The sequence below is a fragment of the Peromyscus eremicus genome, chromosome 1 (genome assembly GCF_949786415.1).
Source record: "Peromyscus eremicus chromosome 1, PerEre_H2_v1, whole genome shotgun sequence".
Taxonomy (NCBI): domain Eukaryota; kingdom Metazoa; phylum Chordata; class Mammalia; order Rodentia; family Cricetidae; genus Peromyscus; species Peromyscus eremicus.
This window is the reverse complement of record NC_081416.1, coordinates 32165955-32190821: the sequence shown is the minus strand read 5'-3', so window position 1 is coordinate 32190821 and position 24867 is coordinate 32165955. Positions and strand designations below refer to the sequence as shown.

Sequence of the window (24867 nt, the reverse complement as noted above, 5' to 3'; positions counted from 1 at the left end):
TAGATCTCATCCATTTCTCCGTCATTGGGCGATCCCCGAGTCTCTCTTGGGGTCCTGTTTTCCAAGTAGCCTCCCTGGTGATGTGAGTAGCAGTCCAGTCATCCTTGTTCCACATCTAGTATCCTCCTGTGAGTGAGTACATACCATGTTTGTCTTTCTGAGTCTGGGTTACCTCACTCAGGATGATTTTTTTCTAGATCCATCCATTTGTCTGCAAACCTCATGATGTTATTGTTTTTCTCTGCTGAGTAGTATTCCATTGTGTATATGTACTACATTTTATTTATCCATTCTTCAGTTGAAGGGCATCTAGGTTGTTTCCAGGTTCTGGCTATTACAAACAATGCTGCTATGAACATAGCTGAGCAAGTGCCCTTGTGGTATGATTGAGCATTCCTTGGGTATATGCCCAAGAGTGGTATAGCTGGATCTTGGGGGCGATTGATTCCCAATTTTCTAAGAAAGCGCCATATTGATTTCCAAAGTGGTTGTACAAGCTTGCATTCCCACCAGCAGTGGAGGAGAGTTTCCCTAGCTCCACATCCTCTCCAGCATAAGGTGTCTTCAGTGTTTTTTATCTTAGCCATTCTGACAGGTGTAAGGTGGTATCTCAGAGTTGTTTTGATTTGCATTTCCCTGATGATTAGGGATGTTGAGCAATTCTTTAAATGTCTTTCAGCCATTTGAGTTTCCTCTGTTGAGAATTCTGTTTAGTTCTATAGCCCATTTCTTAATTGGACTGTTGGGCATTTTGATGTCTAATTTCTTGAGTTCCTTATATATTCTGAATATCAGTCCTCTGTCAGATGTGGGGTTGGTGAAGATCTTTTCCCATTCTGTAGGCTGTCGCTTTGCCTTGTTGACCGTATCCTTTGCTCTACAAAAGCTTCTCAGTTTTAAGAGGTCCCCATTAATTGATTGTTTCTCTCAGTATCTGTGCTACTGGTGTTATATTTAGGAAGTGATCTCCTATGCCAATGCGTTCAAGACTACTTCCTACTTTCTCTTCTAGCAGGTTCAGAGTAGCTGGATTTATGTTGAGGTCCTTGATCCACTTGGACTTAAGTTTTGTGCACGGTGATAGATATGGATCTATTTGCAGCCTTCTACATGTTGATATCCAGTTATACCATGTTGTTGTTACTTTTAAAGTGGACTTATTTTAAGGTTTGTATTAGTTAGGTTTTATTGCTGTGGCCCAGTGCCTAACAATTTTTTTTTTTTTTTTTTGTTTTGTTTTTTTTGAGACAGGGTTTCTCTGTGTAGCTTTGCGTCTTTCCTGGAACTCACTTGGTAGCCCAGGCTGGCCTCGAACTCACAGAGATCCTCCTGGCTCTGCCTCCCGAGTGCTGGGATTAAAGGCGTGCGCCACCACCGCCCGGCTGTGCCTAACAATTTAAAGGAGAAAGGATTTATTTTAATCCATATTTGCAGGAAGTTCAGTCCGTGGTTGCTTGGCTCCATGCCTCTTGACAGAGCATCATGGCTATGGGAAATTGTGGTAGGGGAGTTTCTTTGCTTCTGGTAGACAGGGACCAGAGTAAAGTGGGAAATGTTGAGTTGGTAGAACCTTAAAAGGCACACCCCAAGTGACCTGATTTCAAATCTGCTCCAACACCTAGTTTTTGGAACCTCCCTAAAGAGTGCTTTGAACCAAGAATTCAACCACCAATGTGATGGAGACATCTCATATCCAAAGGCTCATGGCCATCTCATAATTATTAATCTTTCTCCATTGTTTTAACTGTTCCAGCATTATTCACTAATCTTAAATTCAAAGTGTCCTGTGATATTGAAGGTGAAATCTTTACTGTGAGTCCTTGTCAGGTTAAAAAAAAAAGCATACTTAATGCAGAGTAATCATTCCCACTTCAATGGGAGGAGCAGAAAACAAAGAAAGGATTAGACTAAAGCAATACCAGAACCCTGGGGTGCAAATATTGAGTCCCATAGCTTCATATTTAGCATATGAGGCACGTGATGTCAGCAGGTGAGCTGGAGTGGGCTTGGACAGCCTCACCCTTATGACTCTGCCATTTGGAGCCCACATGGCATCTCTCTGGTGACTTTATTAATCGTGGCTTTTTCAGCACATGTTCAATGTTGATTGCATCTTCAATACCCTGGATTCTTCACTGAGGCTTAGGTTTTACCCTTGCAGCTTTTATGTATTGTTTTTTTGGGTTGCCTGCATGAATCATGCTTCTGCCACACATTAACTGATTTCCAGGCCTTCTTTTGAAGTCTTACTAGAAGCTTCCGCCACTTTTGCTTTCTAGATCTTTGTAAAGTCACATGGACAATGTCAATGTCAAGGTCTGACACCAGCTTGAGCAGTTGCTAAGTCTCCTTTGTCATGGCTTCAGTGGCTTGGATTGATGAATGTAGGGAAATTCTTCTCTAGGTGGCTCATCTTGGTATATGCAGGCTATCCTGGAAGTACTCTTCTACCAAAGGAAGATTTTTCAAAGAAATTAAAATGGTGATATCCATTGAATCTTCAATGGGTGAAGTATGACCAATTCCTAACCTACCCTTAAAACATCTTTTCTAAGAATTGTCCAAGTATTTAGCTCCTTTTTAATGACTCTAATCTAGCTATTCAGAAACAATGTGTTCCTTAGCCCCAACTTTAAGCAGGCTTTTTCTGACCAAACTGTAGATTTTCTCAAACTTTTTTGCTCTAGTCAGTCTCCCTGAAAATTCAGTTTTTCACAGGGGCTAGAGAGAAGGCTCAGTGGTTTGAGAACACTTGCTTTAGCCAAGGACCTGGAGTCTGTTCTCAGTACCCATATGGCAGCTTCTGGCATCTGTATCTCCAGTTTCAGGGAATCTAGCTCTTTCTTCTGGCCTTCATTGAACACCAGGCATGCACACTGTGTGCTTGCATGCATGCAAAACACCCATACACATAAAATAAAGATAGATATTTTAAAACGTTCAGCTTCCTACAAGTCTTAGGTCATGGACATGTGTGTGAGAGGTAGGAATCTAATCTTCATAGTAGGCGTCACTTCTGGTCTTCTAAGCTTATTCTAGAATTGCCCATTAAGTTGAGTTTACAGCATTTTAAAGCTTCTCTAGTTAGTGTCTCCAGACTTCCATACCTCTCCCACAAACCAGTTTCAAAGGCTTAGAGTGTAGTCACATCAGTGAGCTCAAAAATTATCTGGTATGAGAGAAACAAGACGCACATTCTGTAATGAATTTGAGACTAAAGAAAGTGCAAGTTTTTAAATACCATTCTGCAGAAAGAGACACCAGCATAGAGAAAAGCTAGTTCTAAAATGGATGTGCTGTGGGATGTCTTTCTGTATGCTGTGAATATGTGTTGCTCTCATTGGCTAATAAATAAAGCTGTTTTGGCCTATGGCAAGAAAGCTTACAGCCAGGTGGGAAATCCAAGAATGATAGAGAAGAAAGGCAGAGTCAGAGAAGAAATGATCCAGCCACCCAAGAAGGAAGATGTGAAAATACTGGTAAACCACAAAGCCAAGTGGCAAGACATAGATTAATAGGAGTGGGTTGGATTAAGTTGAAAGAGCTAGCTAATATAAGCCATAGGCCATACTGTTTCTAATTAATATAAGCCTCTGTAATTATTTTATAAGTGTCTGTGGGACCGCAGGTGGAAGAGATTTATCCAGACCCCTGGGCGGGACTGGAGAAACTTCTGGCTATATGAATGGCCATGCTGATTTGGCTCTAGACAGGGTTTGCCTTAGGGTTTCTGTTGCTGTGAAGAGACACCATGACCATGGCTACACTTATAAAAGAAAACATTTAATTGGGTCTGGCTACAGTTCAGAGTTTTAGTCCATTGTCATCATGGCAGGGAGAATGGTGGCATGCAGGCAGACATAGTGCTGAAGAAGAAACAGAAAGTTCTACATGTGGATCACCACGCAGCAGGAAAAGAAAATGAGCCACTGGGCCTGGCTTAAGCTTCTGAAAACTCAAAGCCCACCCCGTGTGACACACTTGCTTCAACAAGGCCAGACCTACTCCAACAAGGCCATATCTCCAATAATGTCACTCCCTGAGTCTGTGGGGGCCATTTTCATTCAAACCACCACAGGGTTTATTTTTTTAGGTTAGCTAATGTTAAAAAAAAAAAAATCCTGCTCTCCTTTCCCAAAAGGTTAGTACTCCAGAGAGTTAGAATCTCTACATTCCTCTAGCATTAGCCAGCCCCCTTCCCAAATTCTCTATCCCATTGGTTCAGGATGTGAAGTCTTATTGAATATTCATTCTCAATCTGGGGCTTGAGATTATCCCCTTTACTGACGATGGACTCAGTTGTAGCAGACTGCCTTCAATTTTCCAGCGTACAGAGTTCTAAGACAAAGCACGCACTAGTTTTCAGCTAGGGAGAGAAGGGCATAGTGTCTCCTGCTTATTTGTAACTCTTTGATGGGTTCTGAGCCCACTTAACTCTGAAAATGGATTGGAGTGATTTACTTACTATGTGGTACCATATTATATTAGTTATTTTTCATTGCTTTGACCAAAGTACTTTAGAGAACAGTTTAATAAAGAAAAAGATGTGATAACAGTTTTAGAGGGTTGAGCCTATGCCTGCTTGACCCCACATGCTTGATCAGCCATTGTGACTACAGGAATCTTGGTGGAAGAGATTCTTTACCTCATGATGGACAGGAGCCAGAGTGTGGGGATCAATGTAGTCGGACTTTCCTTTGGGCCGCCAGCTCACAAATAACAACATGGAGACTTATTGTTAATTATGAAATGTGTTATATTCCTTCACACTGTGTGAACATATGTTGTTTATGATTGGTTTCATAAAGAGGTTGATTGGCCAGTAGCTGGACAGGATAAGGTTAGGCCAGAGAACTAGACTAAGGACACTGGGAAGAAGAAGGGTGGAGTCTTTGGAGTCATCAGCCAGACACAGGAAGCAGGACATGTACAAAATGAGGTAACAAGCCATGAGCCACATGGTAGAACTTAGATAAGAAATACAGGTTAATTTAAGTTGTAAGAGCTAGTTAGTAATGAGCCTGAGCTATCAGCCGAGCATTTATAATTAATATTGAGTCTCCTTGTGGGTTATTTGGGAACTGGTGGGTGGGAAAGAAAAGTCTGCCTACAATGAAAGCTTGGGCTTAGCTTATTAGACTTTTCCCCAGCTAGCTATTATAACTTAAATTAACCTGTTTCTATTAATCGATGTTCTGCCACATGACTCAGTGACTTCTCTTCTGTACCATATGTCTGACTTATACAATGTCTTGCTGGTATCTTTTGTGCACCTAGATTGATCCCAAGTTCCTCTCTTTGCCCAGAAGTCCAACCTATTTTCTCCTGCCTAGCTATTGGCCATTCAGCTCTCATTAAACCAGTTAGAGTCACATATCTTCACACAGTGTAAATTAATATTCTGTAACATTCCCCCTTTTTGTCTAAATAAAAGGAAAAGTTTTAACTCTTACCAGTAAAATTATATATAATAAGAAAAATTATCAGGTAAAAATTACATTCACAATTTCCAGTCCATTTGTATTTGACAGTTTTGGAGAAAATACTCTATTTAATCTATCCTATCTTGGTGAGTCCAAAGTGTTGTACATAAACCGCTTTCTCTCATAACTTGTATTATCATCGTAAAAATATCTTTTTAGACCTTGTAACATCTTAGATAACAACTTAAGCTTTTATGTTTCTCAACCTTAAAAACTTTACACCTCTTTTGTGTTTTTTTTTTTTTTCTGAATTTGGTGACAAGGAGAACAACTATAACTAGTTTTTAACCCCATCAGAGACCCAAGAATGATATAATATTACCTGAGTAAACAGGAAGTACAGAGTAAACAACTTCCCAAATTATAGAAATGACAAAGATAGCTGGCTGCCTGGACAGTCACCCGAGGTTTCTCTGCAATGTTAGGGCATCTGTCTTCAGCCTACAGGCCTGGAGGCAAGGGCAGTTTCTTGCCCAATAGCTAGCTTTGCCACATAGAAAGCAAATTTTATATGGAGATTCTTTGATATCCATCATCCTCTACTAAAGTATATTTGTGCTGCCAGGAACAGACGAGTCTCACTATCATGAAAAGCCTTATGTTATTAAAACATCTTAAATGATTATTCTTTTTTTTTTTTTTTTTTTTTTTTTTTTTTTTTTTTTTGGTTTTTCGAGACAGGGTTTCTATGTGTAGCTTTGCGCCTCTCCTGGAACTCACTTGGTAGCCCAGGCTGGCCTCGAACTCACAGAGATCCGCCTGGCTCTGCCTCCCGAGTGCTGGGATTAAAGGCGTGCGCCACCACCGCCTGGCTTAAATGATTATTCTGTAGGTGTCTGAAGTGTTTGAAGACCATCTATCTAAAATATATCTGTTTAATCTTGAAAACATAACAAACATGACTACAAGTTTATTAAAGATGACTACCTACTAACCTGCATTTCTTAATTGTCCTAAACAGTTTGTAATAATAGCTTTTAAGGACTAGAACTTTACATTATGTTTTTAAATGAGCAGCATAGGCACAATACCTTAAACAAGAGTAGAAACATATATACAGTATGTTGTAACAAAAATATTATTAAATTTGTATCAATATACAAAAATCCATACTAGTGTAAAATATTTGAGACTAGTAGTTGCATTTTAGTCTAAAAGTAGATTCAGTAATCTAGCATTTTATCCTATCATTTCCATATCCCTCCTTTTCTTTTCAGAAAGAGATCCCTGAATCTAACCTACTTTTGTTTAGTTTTTTTCCCTGATCATTACCAATAACAACTTGATATTAGCCCTCCTAAACAATGATAAACATCCACAACCCAACGAATGACCAAACACCACCCTCTCCACCTCTTGGGAATGTGGGTATCGTGTTCTTAATATGACTTCCTGCTGTCTAGAGGTGATGGCATCTTTAGGGAACCCTGAGAAAATTAGGATAATGGTCAAGTCCTGGGAGAGCTAGCTATATTATTTTTTGTTTAGTCTCTTTTAGTGATGGGAAAGTGAAGGGCTTATTTGAAGTCCTGGCTGGAGTAGTCTATGAGGCTGGACCATCTCAGCTAGCAGCTTTGAAGTTGTTCTGGAATTTTGATGAAACTGCAACAGAGGCATTCTTAGAGGCTGGATCACCTGGGCTATTTGTCTTCATTTGTGTCTGGTCCTTTTGTTCTGAAAACACACAAACTTTTAAAGGTAACTTACACATCTGCATTAACACAAGTATGAGATATGCGGTATGCATAAATCAGGTAGAGATGTTTTTTGTTCTATGTTTGAGTGGTTAAAAGGCATCTGTCAACTTTATAAGTTTGTTTGGACTGTATACCCAAACTGTCTTGAGGACTCTGTAGCCAACAAGATTTATCATGTCTCATGCAGTCTCCGAGCTGTTCCCATGTTGAGGGATCAACATGTATGTTATTTGTCTTATAGTTTTTCTTGTTTTTTTTTTTTTTCTTCATGTTTGCAGCCAAGATTTTCAGGAGGTCTCCCCCAATCAAATCTGATCTTTACTAAATTTGAAGAAATCCATAGCTTTTTTTGTTTCCTTTGGAAACGAAGGCATAACTTCTCCCTCAATGCAGCATATTTTCTGACTTCCATTCTGAAATTAAGACATTCTTAAAATACATAGAATTGGTTTAAATTTGCATTGCCCCCCCCCCAACAATCCAATGTCTCAGTAGCATTTGCCCTTCGCTCATCAGCATTCAAAAAATTTCAAGTCAGCAAAGTAACATATAGGACCCAGTTGCCCTGCATATTTCTCATCCTTATGTAGCTTTTTAAAAACAGCATATATTACTTTACTCTTTCTTTAAAGATTTTATTATTTTTAAAGTATTTATTTAGTTTATGACTGCCTATACCCATTGTTTGTTTTTCTTTCTTCAGCACGTATGTATATTTCCAAGCACACTGTAACCTGTTCAGAGGTTTTCTCAGCATGGACTTTTTTTTCTCTCTGTGTGTGTACCCAGTATTTCAAGACTCTGCTTAGCATATTGTGCTGGTGGCTGGCTCCACCCCCTTTGTGCCTCTGTACCCTGGGAGTCCCAAGCCTAACTTGAGAGACCATGGTCACCAGGTGTTTGGAAATTTTTTTCTCAGCTTTCTCAAGCCCTATGTAGATTTACTTTCTGCGTGTTGGATCCCAAATGTAGTTGGACTTTCCTTTCACAAATAACAATACTTATTGAGACTTGTTAATTATGAAAGTTTGGCCATTATTAATTATGAAAGTTAGGCTTTTTCCCAACTAGCTCTTAAAACTTAAATTAACCTGTCTTTATTGATCTATGTTCTGCCATATGGCTTGCTTACCTCTCCTCTGTACTGTATGTCCGACTTTGTCAGTGTCTCACTGACATCTCTGGCACACCTAGGTTCATCCTGAGTTCATCTCTTTGCCTGGAAGTCCCACCTATTTTCTCTTGCATAGCTATTGGCCATTCAGCTCTTTATTTATTAAACCAATCACAGTGACACATCTTCACAAAATATGACCAAATATTCCGCAACAGACCAGGTATAATGCTCTGAGGTACATCCTAAGTGACCTGCTTCCTTCAACTAAAGTTCACAGACTACCTCCTAAAGTTTACAGAACCTCCCAAAGTAGTGCTATCACTTTGGGACTGAGTAAGCATTTAGTACATGGGTCTTTTGGGGTTATTTCATATTCAGACCATAATAGTCATATAGCTCAGGACATAGCAGTTTTAGGTTTATAGTAAAATAACAAAGATTGTACAGACATTTCCCATATACCATATACACAGTCTGTCCTGTTATGTCTTATATCAGTATGACACATTTGTTATAATAAATGAACTATATTTCTTTAGGTTTTGCTTAATATCTTTTTTTCTATTCCAGTCTTCCACCCAGGATATGACATCTTACCTCCTCAGGCTCTTGGCTGTGACACTTTCCTAGACTTCTAATTTATTTATGTATTTATTTTTGAGACAGGGTCTGTCTGTGTACCCTTTGCTGACATGGAACTCAAAGAGATTCATATTACTTTGAAAGCTGTAAGGGTTGCTCAAGAAGTTTTTGTAATTTGTCTCTTTCATGATTTATGTTATTTTTCTCATCAATGGATTAGATTTGTTTTTGAGACAAAGATTACAGAAGTGTAAAGTGCTATCTTCATCATATCTCATTTAGGGCTGGCAATATTAACATGCTGTTAAATATAATTTGGATTTTGCATCAGAAGTTTAATTTTGCTAATACTGTTGATGTTAATCACCTGGCTGAGTTAATGCTCAAGTTTTTCCACTGTTAATTTCTCTTTCCCCTCTTTTTCATACTGAACTCTTTGAGAGGGAGTCACTGTGTATAGCTTGTGTTGAAGACAGAGGAAGTTGTGTATTTCATTTCCTTGAGGACAGAGAATAAAGAAGAAAAAAATAATTTATCAACATGGGAGATTTGTCTTTTCTCACCTATTTATATTTTGGCCATTTTTTAAAACGTGGCCCTTGTGTCTCCTTATTATACTATTAGTGTGAGGTTTCTTTCTGTTTTCTCGTACTGTAAGATGTTTCAGAGTCACCTTGTGTATTTCCTGTAACAAGACATTCTCCAAGAGGTACTGGTTTATCTTCTCTCTTTTTCCTCCCTCCTCCTCAGAGTGTACATATATGTTTATATGGGCTTGTGTGTACATATGTGTATATGTGTTTATGTGTACATATGTACATTTGTGTATTGAGGCCAGAAGTCAATGTTGGGTATATTTCTCTACTTTCAACCTTATTTTGTAAGACAGGGTCTCTCACTAAGTCTAGAGCCCAGTGGTTGAGTAGGCTGGCTGGTGGCAAGCATGCAAAATCTACCTGTTCCTGCCCCATGCCAAGCACTGGAGTTACAAGTGCCTGCCACCATGCCCAGCTAATCTTATGAAATTCTTAAGTAGCATAGTGCTCCAATATTAAATAAATACACTTGCCATAATCTAAATTTACATGTGTAGTGGTAGTTGGAAACAAACTACTTACAAAAGATTAGGGAGAAGTTACTTAGTCAAAATTACAATAAACTTTTAAATAATCATTTTAAAAGTATTTTTTAATTATGTGGTTTTTTAATTTAATTATGTATGTGCAAGCAAGCATGTATACATGTATGTAGGCCATAGATTGAGGTAGGGTATCTCCTTTAGTAACTCTCAACCTTGCTTTTTTGACTCACTGAACTTGAAGCTCACTGATCCAGCCAGACTTGTTGGATCCAGGGATTCATTTGTTTCTGTGCTCTCTCCCCCCACTTCCCTACCAGTGCTGGGGTTACAGGCATGCACCACTGTGCCTAGCTTTTTACATGGGTTTTAGGGATCAAAACTTTGTTTCTCATGCTTGTATAGCAACTACTTTACCAACTGAGCCAATTTCTCAGTCCCTGTGGGTGTACTTGTTGTTCCTTGTTCCTGGGTTATCAAAGGACTTGAACTGAGCAAGGAAGTTTTAAAAAAGAATATTTTGTATATGTATGTATTCACACATACTAATTTATATATATATACATATATACATATACATATGTATATATACATATATATATGTATGTATGTATACATATATATGTAGCTAGAGTTTTCCTGCCTGGCCCACAATCAGGACAAATCTCTGTCACCCGCCAGTCCCACAGCCTCTCAGACCCAACCAAGTAAACACAGAGACTTATATTGGTTACAAACTGTATGGCCGTGGCAGGCTTCTTGCTAACTGTTCTTACAGCTCAAATTAATCCATTTCCATTAATCAATACCTTGCCACATGGCTCGTGGCTTACCGGTATCTTCACATGCTGTTTCTCATCGTGGTGGCTGGCAGTGTCTCTCTGACTCAGCCTTCCACTTCCCAGCTTTATTCTCCTCCTTGCCCCGCCTATACTTCCTGCCTAGCCAACGGCCAATCAGTGTTTTATTGATTAATTAGCAACACATTTGCCATACATCCTACAGCATATATATCTGAATACATGTCACTATTGAAGTCTGCATTAAACTTTAATTATTACCTTTTACCTTTTTAAAAAAGAATATTCATTCTATTTTATGAATATGAATGCTTTCTTGCATGTATGTATGTGTGCCATGTGCATGCAGTGTCCACTGGGGCCAGAAGACAGCATCAGAAACCCTGGAACTGGAATTACAGACTGTTGTAAGCCATCCTTTGTATATTAAAAACCAAAACTGGATCCTCTGCAAGCACAGGAGTACTCTTAACTGCTGAATTGTTTCTTCAGCCCCCCCCCCCACCTTTTTTTTCCCCATAGAGGGGTGGAATGGTAGAGACACCATTATAGGCTTTTTGTTCGGTTGTTTTTCGGTTGTGTTAAAACAGATTATAGCTGAGGCTGGTCTTGAAATCCAGATCGTCTTGCCTCTCTCTCCTGAATGCTGGTGTTACAAACACACATCATCACACTTGGTCAAAAGCTGCTGCTTTTCAAGGCATTGAAGAGACGAACTTATTTTCATAGAAGAAACAGTAATTATTTATGTACTTAACAGTTCTTTTGTTCTAGCAGACTTCTGTTCCTCTTTTCCAGATTACCTGAGAAGAGCTTCATAAGAGCTTGTTTTCTTGGCAGGTTTCTCCTCTTACTTTCCGTGTTAGTGCTTTGACTGTCAACTAGGTTGATGGTTTTGAGATAGTCTTCACTATTTGGTCTAGGTTGGCCCTGAACTTACAAACCTTTTGCCTTAGTACGCCCAAGTTTTAGTGTTACAGGCTCTTTGTACCATTGTCTGGCTTTATTTAATAGTTCATATATTTTATGTTAATATATAATATAACTGCTAAGTATCTTAACTTTGTCACTACATGGCGTGGCCATTTGGGGCAAAAAAAGATTTCACTGTCAAAGCTAATTTCAAATTCTAGTTAAATTGTTCATTAGCTATATTAACTTTTGCAGGGCAATTTACTCTAGTTTTTCCATTTAGGAACAATGTGGACCTAGCACTTAACTCTAAAAAGGCTACTGTGGTATTCATATTATTAATATTTTTAAATTGCATTTAATTAGCTTTATTGATTGCAGGAGCTAATGAGTTTGTTTTCCTTTTCAGTTTAAAATGAAATTACTATTAAGAATTGTTGAAATTTTGTCTAATGCTTTAGAAGTGCTTATTTCTGGATAGTTCATTTAATCCATGAATATTTGTATATTTAGTGCACATTTGTTTAGGTATTAGGGACAGAGAAGTAGACAAATGATATTTTGCTCTACCTTCTGAGAATTTAATTGTTAATTTTTGTAGGTAAACTGAAAATACTTTTAAATGCTACTACTTGGGACTAGAAGGGTGGCTTAGCAGTTAAGAACACTTGCTAATTTTGCAGAGGACCTGGTTTTGGTTCCCAGCTCCCACTTGGTGGCTCACAGCCATCTGTAACTCCATTCCAGGAGGTTCTGACACACTCTTCGTGAGAACTGTATGCACATGGTGCACATAAAGACAAACAGGCAAAGCACTCATACATAGAAAAGTAAACTTGGGGAAAAAGCTGTTACTTTTTTATTATTTCTGAATTTCTTCTTTTCTTTAATGAAATTTTGATGAGTTAGGGAAGTACCTGGGCATGGTGGCCTTTACTTTTAATCCCAGAGGTAGAGGGAGATGGATTTCTGTGAGCACAGCATAAGGTTGAACTGGTCTACATAAAGGAGTTTCTGGCTAGCCAGGGTTATGTATTGTGAGACCCTGTCTTCAAAAACAATAAACAATTCAGAAGCTTCCATAATCTTGAATATGTGTATGTGTGGGTCTATATCATTTTCTCTTGTAAGAATTTTTTTTTTTAAGGGGGAGAGAGTGACAGTGGTAGGAATATAACCTAAGACCTTGCAGATTTTTAGGTTCCCTCTTTTCAATGTATAGCTTCTATAATTAAAATTGCTTTGTGGCTTTCCCCCTCTTCCTTTTGACTTAAATATTGTTTGGACAACAAGAGGAGCAGGTGAATTTTCAAACTAATTTTAAAGCTGGCATGAAGTTTTCATTACTCAGCATCATTATTTCATTGCCATATTTGTTAACCTTGAGTAATATGTGATCAGCCTTTCAGTTTGCTGCATGTTGCTGTGAGAAGCTAGTTATTACCAATCCTATTTGAAGAACCTGGAGTTGTTTGGGTAGGAGCCAGGATTATCCATTCCCATTTTTCATTGTACATGTATCAAATCACTGAAACTAGGTTATGAATAAATTTATTTTCTGAAACAAGTATCAAACATTTTGATACTTGAGTTGGTTAATTTATTTTGATTTGTGAATAAGGGAAGTTTCTATGATTGAAGTATGTTTCTATCTTTGAAATAGTTGTCATCCAGTCCAAATGATGTGTCTAAAATGCTAAGCACTTAAATTTAGCTGAATGTCTAGTAATTAATTTTTTTGCATGTCATTTTGTTCACTGGGAAATAGAGAAAAAAGGGAAATGATCAATAATCCATGTAAACGTATTGATGTTTTAGTATATTCTGCCTCCATTTTTCTATAGCACAATGTAGTTATGAAGTTTAATAGTAACATACAAAGAACAGTTTAATGAAATACTATAAAGTAAATATTTCTAAACACTACCCAAATGATCAAAAAGAATAGCATACTCCCAAGAATTCCCTGTGTTCCTTTTCCTAAGTATAACTTCATATTCTTAGAACATTTTCTTTTTTCTTTTTAATTTTATATATATATACATTTGTATATCTGTGTTTGAAGTGAGATAACTTGAGAAGAAAAGTGAGTTCTCTGCTGAGCCCTCCCTCTCAACCCTAACTCCATATTCTTTTCTTGAAACTGTTACCCAAACATCTATTGTAGTCTTTTCTGTGGTCTTTATACAATTTTTAACAGCTTACTAACATTGAACTTGTTTATGCAATCCTAATTTAGCTGTTTCTGAGTTTTATGTAAATGGAAGCATGTTGCATTTTAAAAATTTGTATTTCCAATTAAATATGTGTTTTTAGCTATATGTTATACTGGATGTATGTGTATGTTCATGTGCCTAAGTGCAGGTGCCATGGCTCATGTGTGAAGGTCGGAGAACAGCCTCAGGTGTTGGTCTTTCCTTTCTGCCTTTGAGACAGTCTTCTTGCTGTTCACTGTGACATACTTCAGGCTGGCAAGCTCACAAGCTTCTGGGAGTTTTCTTGTCTCTGTTTCCCATCTTGCCGTAGGAGCACTGGGATTACAGCTCTGTGCTACTGTGACCAGTTTTTATATGGGTTCCTGATATTCAAGCTCAGGTCCTCATGCTGGTCTCACAGGTGCTTTACTCACTGAGGCATCTCCCTGGCCCTTCATTGTATGTCTTTTGAGGACAAATATGTTTTATGTCTGTACTTTACTGTAAAAACAGCAATGATTTCATTTTATAATTATTAAAGGAAATAATTATATAATCAAAAACTGCTAACGTTTACTGAACAGATGATGGAAAATAAGATTGCCAAGTTTTAGTGAATCAGAGTTTTATATGCTGATGCTTAGTGAAAAAAGACAGTTGTTCAAACTGTGCACATTACATGCCTACTGGGTTGTATTTTCTCAAATGCATTGATAGGTATGTTTTAAAACTTCAAAAGTATGAGACTGGGACAAAATAACTTTTTTAAGATTGTACCTTTGAAAGATGTGAATGCTGAGTTATCTGCAGAGCTGTGTTTTCCATAGAACAAAGGAAGTGTTTAGAAATGTTATCTGGTGGTCTGAGCTACTTGGGAGGCTGACAGGATTGTAAGTTCAAGGCCAGCCTGAATTTTACATCACAAGTTTCAGGCAGCCTGGATAACACAGTGAGGTTGTGTTCCCCACCATTACCTTCAAAGACAAAGAAGGAAAAAATAAAAGAAAACAAAACAGAGTTAGGCCTGGTAGTCAAATCTGTAGCCCTAGGTATTCAGGAGGCTGAAGCTAGAGAATTGGAAGTTCAGTGCATGGGCACACAGTGAGGAGATCTTTTTTTAAAAAAATGTAATTATGTAGTTCAGTAGTACGGTACTTGCCTAGCATATGTAGGTTCAGTGCCTAGTACCAGCGATGCATTCAGAGAAAGCTTGATGAACAGTAATCCTTCTAATATGTGCTGTTTTGTATTATCTAATTTTAGTTACCTTGCTTCTCATGCTTCAGTTTTCCTATCTTTCTTTTAAAAAGTTAGTGGTTTTTATTAAATATCAAATATGGGTGGCTTTTTCTATCTGTGGAGATTATATATGTGTGTGTGTGTGTATATATATATATATATATTCATATATGTGTATATATGTGCTTTTGTGCTTGCTTATTTTCTATACTTTGAGACAAGATCTCAATATGTAGTCCAGGCTGCCTTGCACTTTTTGTTCCTCAGTATTGACAGAACTTGTATTTTAGGTACACACTATCATTGCAGAGTTTATACGTGGCTTTGAATATTTTCTTTCAAAAGAAGGTTTATTTGTGATCCTTTTATTAACACACATACACACACTGGCCTTGATCATCTGAACAAAAAAAGTAAGTTTTAAGGTTTTTTTTTTTAAGCTTTTTATGTCTTTGTCTTTCAAAGTGCAAATGGACATGTATGCCTTTTTTCTTTTTTAAACCTCATGGGATTACAAGTGTGTACAACCACACTTGGTGCTTACAGCTATATTTTTGTAAGAATTAAGGTCAGCTCTTAATTTACAGGTTCATGTGAGTGACTTTTCCACTCCATCCCAAATTCTAGTCCCAAACAACTCTGTTCATTTCTTATATACAAATTTGTGTAGTTTTTAAGTATATAAAATATTGTTCATTTTTTGATATTTTGGCATTGGTGAAAAAACCTTGCTAGCTGAGGAGACTCCCTTTCCTAGGACTAGAGAATTCCTTTTTTGTTTTGTGAATTCCTAGAAATAATCAATACATTGTCAGAAAAGCATGCCTTTCATATACAGTAGAGTCTGTATCCTAACCACCCCTCCTTTCTCTGAAACACACTTTAAGACAGTATTCTTCTGTTCTAATCATTTATGGCATGGTGTCAGACAACTAGATACCTCTCCAATAGCCTGAAGCCCATTGTGACACATTCATACTTGCTAATCTCAGATCATTTGCCCTGTCGCTTGCCTTGCTTTTTCCCAGGGAAGACACAGTAAAGGCACTGGGCTGTGATTTCTCCTAGTTCTTTCTGCCTCTTGACCAAACCTGCTGCTTTGCTCTGTGGCCTTGAATTGAAATTTTCTTTAACACTTAACATCTCTATTTTGCATTTTAATACTATAAATTAAAATCATGTGGCTATACTTTGAACACTTCTACTCATACATTATCTTCCTCTTTTTGTCATGCTGTAGCTTCACATTTTGAAACAGGGTCTCACTATGTATCTCAGACTGGCATTGTTCTTCCTTAGCCTCTCTTGGGCTGGGGTTACAAGAGCATGCTACCAGATGTCTCTCTTAAGTTTTGCCTCTCTCTTCTCATTATTTTGGTCTTCATTCCTACTAAGTTACTTGGAAGAGTATCATGAAAGTATTCTGTTTTTATATTGATTTTATGTTTTAATAATTTTTGTTCTGAACTGTCATTAAAACCCAGGCTCTACAAGAGTTTTATCTCCTGCATGCAATTTAACGTATTTAAACTTGTCCTTAGCATGTCTACGTATTTTATAATATATTCAGAATTTAAAAGCACCACCAGCCACCTTTTTATATGCATTATTGTTGTAAATGGTTTGCTATGGTGAATAGGATAATAAAACTTCAGTTTCTAGCTGTAAGTGTAGATTTACTCTACTCCAGTAACAATCCCTATCTTTATAAACTAATAAATTTTAAGTTATCTAAATATTAGTTCTACCTGCTGGTTTTTTAAATACTACTAGGCAAATTTTAGCATTTCATTTTGACTGCTTACTGATCCATAATGTAGTTCATAGCCAAATTTTTTTTTTTTTTTTTTTGCTTTATTTTGGTTTTGAGACAGGCTCCTCCTGTACAGCCTAGGCTGGCTTTGAACTTGGGATCTTGTAGCCTAAGCTTCCAGAGTGCTAGGATTACAGATTACACTATCCTACCCCACACTTGAGGCTAAAGGTGTAGTTTTTTACTGCTGTTGTTGTACTGTCAACCATATACTGTATTCCCTGTTAGAATGATACAGTTGGTGCGCTAAAGGAAACACTATGTTTTGGCTTACTGTGAGTGAATACTTACTTATTCTTACAAGCTTTAGCATTGGTTATTTTTTGTTGTTTTAGCTCTGTTGCTTACAAGAGACTGACTATAAATTTGTCAGTTACTATTGAGGAAGAAATAAGTCTCTTATTCATTTAATATATAAATCAATTTATGTAGTGAATAGCATGTTCCATCTTTGATTCTTTGTTATACCTTACCTACTTGACCATTCGTAGTAACGGTGGTGGTGGTGGTGGTGGTGGTGGTGGTGGTGGTGGTGGTGGTAATTGTTTCTCTCCCTTGGCCTCCCACCCTCCCTCCCTCCCTCTGTTTCTCTTCTTAAGACTTCATTCTTATGTTGTATTAAACCTTGTCTTTCAAGCTATTTCATTGCTCCTGTATTCACTTTGCATATTGCCTTTGGTTGAATGTTGCACCAAGATGAAAATTACTGTTTTTGACTCACTTGTACTTTCTCCTTTTTATGTCAGCTTGGTGATTTGAAATTTAAGAGTGAGTGAGTGAGTGAGTGAGTGAGTGAGTGTGTGTGTATGTATGTATGTATATGTTTCTGAGCTTATCACTTAACCTTTGAAATTTATATTTACGTACTTTGTCAGGTTTAACAAGTTGCTTAGTATTATGGTGAAACCCACACTTTATTTCAGGGTCAGGATGCTTCAAATATCTGGATTTACATCTTGTTAGCTTTTGCCTACAACAAGCTAATGATGCCTTTGTTTCTTCATAAAGTCGTAATTGATAGGCTCATTATGATTAGGCAGACCTAAGTAAAAAACATTACATATTATCTGACACATGTGGATATAAATAATAATAGTAATAATAATGATTTGGTTTTTCAAGACAGTGTTTCTCTGTGTAGCTTTGGAGCTTGTCCTGGAACTTGCTCTGTAGACCAGGCTGGCCTCGAACTCACTGAGATCCACCTGCTGGGATTAAAGGTGTGTACCACCACACCCAGTGGGTATAAATTTTTTAAGACCATACTTTCCAAGCTATACCATCTGTATTCTAGTTTGCTTTCTGTTGCTGTGATAAAACATTGATCAAAGCAACTTGGAGAGGACAGAACTGATTTGTCTTACACTTCCAGGTCACAGTCCATTATTGAGGAAAGTTGGGGCAAGAACTCAAACAGGAACTAAAGCAAAAAACGTGGGAAAAGGCCACTTAGACTCACTTCTAGCTTTTTCTCTGTTAGCTTTCTTTCTTTTTTTAAATTTTATTCTTCTCTCATGTTACATCCCAATTGCAGTTTCTCTCCCTCTCCTCCCAGTCCCACCCCATCTCCCATCTCCTCCCCCTCTTGTGTCTTTAACCTCTCTGGCTCCTATAATCTTTCCTTCCCCTTTCCCCCAGAATTTCTCTGAGCTCTACCTAGTGTTTGGCTGTGGGTCTCTGGATCTGCTCCCATAAGTTGCTGGATGAAGCCCCTCTGATAACAATTGGGCTAATCACTGAACTATGAATATAGCAGAATATAATTAGAAATCATTTCATTGACACATCTATTTATTCATCCATTCAGTCATTCAGTCAGCCATTATTTATTCATTCATTTATTTATGCCAGCTATGTTTGGTCCTATCCTAGGGCTCTGGGTTATCCAACTTCTGGTTGCTGGCCATACAGGTGGTGTCAGGGGTGGGCTCCTTCTTATGGCATGAGTCTCAAGCCTGACCAGTCGTTGGTTGGCCACTCTCACAATCTCTGCACTACCCTTCTTACCCTAGCACATCTTGAAAGCTGGACAAATTGTAGGTCAAAGGTTTTGTAGCTGGGTTGGTATCCCAGTCCCTCCACTGGAAACCTGGCCTGGTTACAGAAAATGACTTCAGGCTCCTTATCCCTCATTGCTAGGAGTCTTAGCTGGGGTCATCCTCATAGATTCCTGGGAGTTCCCATTGCACTAGGTTTCTACCTCACCCTGAAATGCCCCCCAAGTCCCGTCTTCTCCCTCTGTCCTCCCCAACCCGATCTCCCATTCCTGTTCCCAGTCCACGCAAAATATCTATTCTAATTTCCCCTTCCCATGGAGATTTGTGTGTTCTCCTTCTGAGCCCTCCTTGTTACTTACCTTCTTTGGGTATGTGGATTGTTCTGCTAGCTTTCTTACATATCCTAGACCCACCTATCTAGGGATAGTGCCTCCTGCAGTAGGCTGGGCCTTCCTACATCACTCATCAATCAACATCTCCATAGGCCAGTCTGATTGAAGCAATTCTTGCATCAAGTTTCTCTCTTCCCAGGTGACTCTAGGTTGTGTCAATTGAAAATAAAAATTAGGCAGCACCATCTGTTAGAATTATATTAAGGTTCAAGAGATTTCTCTCCTTTTACCTGAAAACAACAACAACAAAAAACCCTCTGCCTTTTACCAGTGTCCTCACATTTTAAAAATATTTTGTTTGCTTGTTTTCAGAACATCCACAGTTTCCCCTCCCTCCACTCCTCTCAGTTTCTTTCCCCACCTCCCCCTCCTCCAGATCCACTCCTCTGTTTCCTTCAGAAAAAAGCAGGCCTCCTAGGGATATCTACTAAACATGACATAACAAGATACAGTAAGACCAGGCATATACCCTCATATCAAGGCAACTCAGTAGGAGGAAAAGGGTCCCAAGAGCAGATGCAGATGAAAGAGTCAGTGATATCCCACTTCTACTGTTAGGAGTCCCACGAAACACCAAGCTAGCAACCATAACATATATGCAGAGGACCTAGTGCAGACCCATGTAGTCTCTGTGATTGTTGCTTCAGTCTCTATGAGCCCTTATAAGCCCAACTTTGTTAATATTTGTGGGCCATGTTCTCCTGGTGTCCTGACCCTCTGGCTCCTACATTTCTTCCTCCCACTTTTCCACGGGTTTCCTTGAGTTCTGAGGGGATGGAGATCTCCAATTTGGGCTCTCTCTCGCTCTCTCTCTTGGCCTGATAATTTGGCTGTAGGTTTCTGCAACATCTGACTTCTCATGGAGACTGTAAAAACCAGAAGGGTCTGGACAGATGTCCTGAAGACTGTAAGAGACTACAGATCCTGGCCCAGACAACTATAGCTAGCAAAACTTTTCAGTCACCATAGAAGGAAAAAACAAGATATTCCATGATAAGTCAAATTTAAACTATTATCTTTCTACAAATCCAGTCCAGCAGAAGGTACTAGATGAATTTTTTTTAAACCTGCCTTTCTTAATTCTGATATACATACATTTTAATCATTGTTTCTTGTATGTAAAAGTTGTTGGTTAGGTCTGGATCATTACTGGACATCTTGTGTTTTATACTTCTCTCCTTATGTTTTATCTTTGTTCTTTGAAGTGATAAATGGACATATTTGCCTAGTGAATTAACTAATCCATGGCAGAACTTTTCCCAGTTTGTATACATTAATTTAGTAGACTCTTGCCATTGATCTTTATGAATGAATAATATTCTCATTTTCTATAATTTCAATTTCAAGAATAATTCTTATTTTCATTTAACTTTCTGGATTGATTGTGTAAGTTATTTTGGGGGTTATGAGAAAATTAATAGAACAAATTGATGTCTTTAATAGCTAAAAGTGCTGGTTCTGTAATGGCGGCGTTCTTACATGACTCTGTGTACATAATTACTGTTCTCAAAAGTAGAGTGTAGATATGGGCATGAAAGAATTAAAACATATTCATCGAAGGAAATTGGGAAGAAGTTCAGCTTTTATATTAGTAAATACCAACATTAAGATAGTACAATAAAATCTAAAAGAATAGCTATGATCTAATCTATAATCATTTCAAACAATGAGTAGCAACAAATATTGTTTACCATAATAACTCTCAAATAACTTGAGTTATATTAAAGTTTTTGAAGCAGTAGATGAAATTAAGCTTCATTAACTAATTTTAAACTTTTTTTAGGTAAATGAATTGGTGGATGCCAGAGATGCCGGCCTTGGTGCTTGGTTTGAAGCACATATACATAGTGTTACTAGAGCTTCTGATGGACATTCACGTGGCAAAACTCCACTGAAGAATGGCAATTCTTATAAAAGGACTAATGGAAATGTAAATCATAATTCCAAAGAGAACACAAATAAATTGGACAATGTACCCTCTACGTCTAATTCAGACTCTGTTGCTGCTGATGAAGACGTTATTTATCATATCGAGTATGATGAGTAAGTGCTCATATTATTGAGGACTTCATTCATGTTTTCATGTATAGAAGCAAAGCTTTGCATTTCAAGATTATTTTGAATAGTCTTTTCTGAAGAAATTATTTAGAGGTCATGTTCAATCTTTTTGTTTCTGCTTATTTGGTGATTGTTATCCAACAAGTAAGGGCCCTTTAACTGTCAATCATCTCCGGCTTATAAGTTACTTTGTTTTTATCATCCTACTGTTGGCTTATATTAGGACTTTCAGATTTCTCTTTGTCTGTTGGTTATATTTCTTATATTAGGACTTTCAGATTTCTCTTTGTCTGTTGGTTATATTTATATATTAGGAAGCATTTTATAGCATATATTGTAATAGATATTAGAATGAGGCAAAAATATAGAAACTGCTTTTTATTAAGATAATCTGCATACAGATTACTCATTTGAAGGAAATAATTCATTGCTTTTTAATATGTTCACAGGATTATGCATTACTACAAAGTTTAGAATTTTTACATCACTCTTACCTGAAAATATGAAATCTCATATGCATTGACAGTCATGCTTCAGTCTCCTTCTCTAAATACAGTTATGTTCTGAAATATTATGATGGGACTTGACCTTGAGAGCCCAGATTTTAGCACTAAGTTTTCCTATTGAAAGTTGTGGAACAAAAGTTATTATTTGGATACACTTAAATATTAAGCACACAGAAAATTCTTGCCACATACTATGAGCTCAAATCTTAGAATGAGTATGCATTTTTCTAGTACAAGTTGCTTATAAGAAAACTTAGTAGAGGTAGCTGGAAAAATGGCCCAGAGGTAAGGAGCGCTGACTGCTCTTCCAGAGGACCCAGCCTCAATTTGCACATCATCACAGCAGTCTCTAACTATAGTTCCAGGACATCTAAGGTCCTCTTCTGGCCTCTGTGGGGCAATCAGGAATGCATGTGGTACACAGATACACATGTAGCCCAAACACCCATACACATATGATGATGATAGAATTTTTAAAAAGGCAACAACTTGGCAGAAACTCCAGGATATCTGGAAGCAAAAGTAGATACCTCTAATATTTGCTTTTTTGATACTTGTGGTTTTGGCTAACCTACCAGTACTACTTATATCAAATGAGTCATAATACTGCCTTTAATCTAGTCCACGGTAGTAAAACCAATAGTGAGAATGCATATAAAGATATTGGCCTAGCCGGAATTGGCAATATTGGTGAATTGGTGCTGGTGTAGAAAGGGTCTAGCATCAGTGAACTAATGATAAGCAGTCTCTTTATTTAATAAATGCTGTGGCATAGAGCATGGAGACACATTACTATAGTAGTAGACTTGTCTACTGCCAACAAGTAATGTTTAAGTCCTTGAAAGAGTTTTATCTTAAATTTTAAAAAGTTTTTATGTGTGTGGGTGTTTTGCCTGTATGTATGTCTGTGAACTACTTGTGTGCCTGGTGCCCAGAGGCCAGAAGAGGGCATAGGACAGGGAATTCTGTCACTGGTCTGCTCGCCAATTGAGAGGACCGTTTTTTTGGTCTAAGAGGTGGGGTTTTCATTGGGGATGGACTTGAGGAGAGGAGAGGCAGAACAGAGGGTGCACTGGCCTTTTTGGGCCCGGAATCGTCGGTGGCAGCGTTTTTCTGCAATAGCTTACAACCCGCCTCAGGTTTTTATCTTATATTCTGTTCTTTAGTTTTATAATAAATACATGTAAAAGAAATCAGTAACGTGACACCCAACGTTTGGCCTTGCTAAACACGCAAAAGCGCGTCCACATGGACCACTGTGCACCCTTCCACCAACCCCTTTGGCCTGCTTTCCTGAGTTGGGGGAGAGGGTTCTCAGGCAGCTCAGCTGGACTTGAGCTCTGCTTGCCTCAAGACCCACTCAGGACTTGGAAGTTTGAAGCCTGCTGCTGCCACCTCACTGGCAGCAGGCAAGAAAGTCAAGGCACTTGTAACATAGCCATGCCCCTTGAGCCAGTTCTGCCTAGCTGTTTGACCAAAAGCCCCCAACCCAGTCACCATCGGAAGGCACCAGCCTGAGGGCAGTCAGTTTATAAGAGTGCTGAATCAGTGCAGCTTGCCTGCACCTGAACCTCCCACTGCTGCCTTGGTGCCACACTTGCTCTACCTGCTGGTCAAACATTTTCGCTACATCTGAATACCATTGCACAGCCCAGCACTGGCTCCACCTCCTGGTCAAAAATCATCACTACATCTGTACAACCCAATCCTGAGGAACGGAACTGGAACTGATAAGACGCTTGGGAACTTTTTAATGATAAACTAGGCTATTAAATACATAAATCAATTAAAATAAATAAATAAGAATTTTTTTAAAAGGTGGAAAGGAGAATCTTAAAACTTCCCCATGTTAAAAATTGGGAATATCACAATGCAGGGAATTAGGACCCTGTTCACTGCTACTATGGATAGGATGCAAATAGAAAAACAAAATGAGTTACCAACTTAGCTGGGATTAATACAATGTTAGTCATAATTATCAGTTTGGTAATTATATTTTAACCTTAAAATGGTTTGATAACTGTGCCTTATATGAGAAATTGACTGATAAGATACAAGCTTTAGAAAAGGCTACTACTGATAATATACAAACTATATAAATAATTACTAAGGAAAATAAAACAATTTTTACTGATAAAAGCTTTAGAAATATTTACATTTACTAATAAAGAACAAAAAAGAGACTCATAACATGCAAACCTTAGAAAAACTTACTGTTCAAAATATACAAGCCTTAGAAGATGCAGTGCTACTACTGATAATATGCAAACCTTACAAATAATTACTAAAGAAAATAATACAATTTTTATTGGTAAGAAGAGAGCAAAAAGGTGACTTGTAATATGTAAACCTTAGAAAAACTATTCAAAAGGATACAAGCCTTAGAAAAGATTACTACTGATAATACGTGAGCCCTACAAATTACTGAAGAAAATACCATTTAGAAATATTTATTAAAACAGATAATTAAAATACTTAAACACAGACAGAAGAATTTAGAGGAGAACCAACTTCATCAGTACATTATGAAATTAGATTGGAGTAGCCCAAGGTGATTAGAAAACCAACTTTAATTTATCCAGTTACCATTCAAGAACGACCACCAGATGATAGGTATCCCCAAGGGTATTCAGAAGTTAACTGGGATCCTATAGAAGTATTAGATTTGAAGAGATTTAAGGAAGAAATAGTTCTTTATGGTATGCATTCACATTCTGTGAAGCAGATGTTAAATTCATGGACCACTCAGAACAGAATTATTTCACAAGCCTAGAAAGATTTAGTTACAGCAGTATTGAAAGCTGGTCTTCAGTTACAGTGGAGTACCTGGTGAAGAGCTGAAGTTAGGGCAGTAGAACAGCAGCAAGGTAGGGTGAGAGGTTATGAGATTTCCCAAGATCAAATCCTTGGTGAGGGCTGTTATGCTGATGTGGAAAGACAGATTACATTTGATGATCACAACTTGGCCCTATGCCTTACAGCAGCTTTGAATGCTTGG

General features: G+C 37.9%; 1 protein-coding gene across 2 annotated transcripts in view; it reads left to right on the top strand.

Annotated features, from left to right (window-relative positions):
- The window catches only part of Uhrf2 (ubiquitin like with PHD and ring finger domains 2), an 87278-nt gene that overhangs the window by 14478 nt on the left and 47933 nt on the right, over positions 1-24867 (top strand). Inside the window, exon 3 of one of the 2 annotated variants that reach the window (XM_059259085.1) lies at positions 21089-21348. The exons of the other annotated variant lie outside the window; for it this stretch is intronic. Coding sequence (XP_059115068.1) covers positions 21089-21348 — 260 coding nt within the window. The remainder of the gene's footprint in view (positions 1-21088; positions 21349-24867) is intronic. 2 annotated transcript variants of the gene reach the window in all.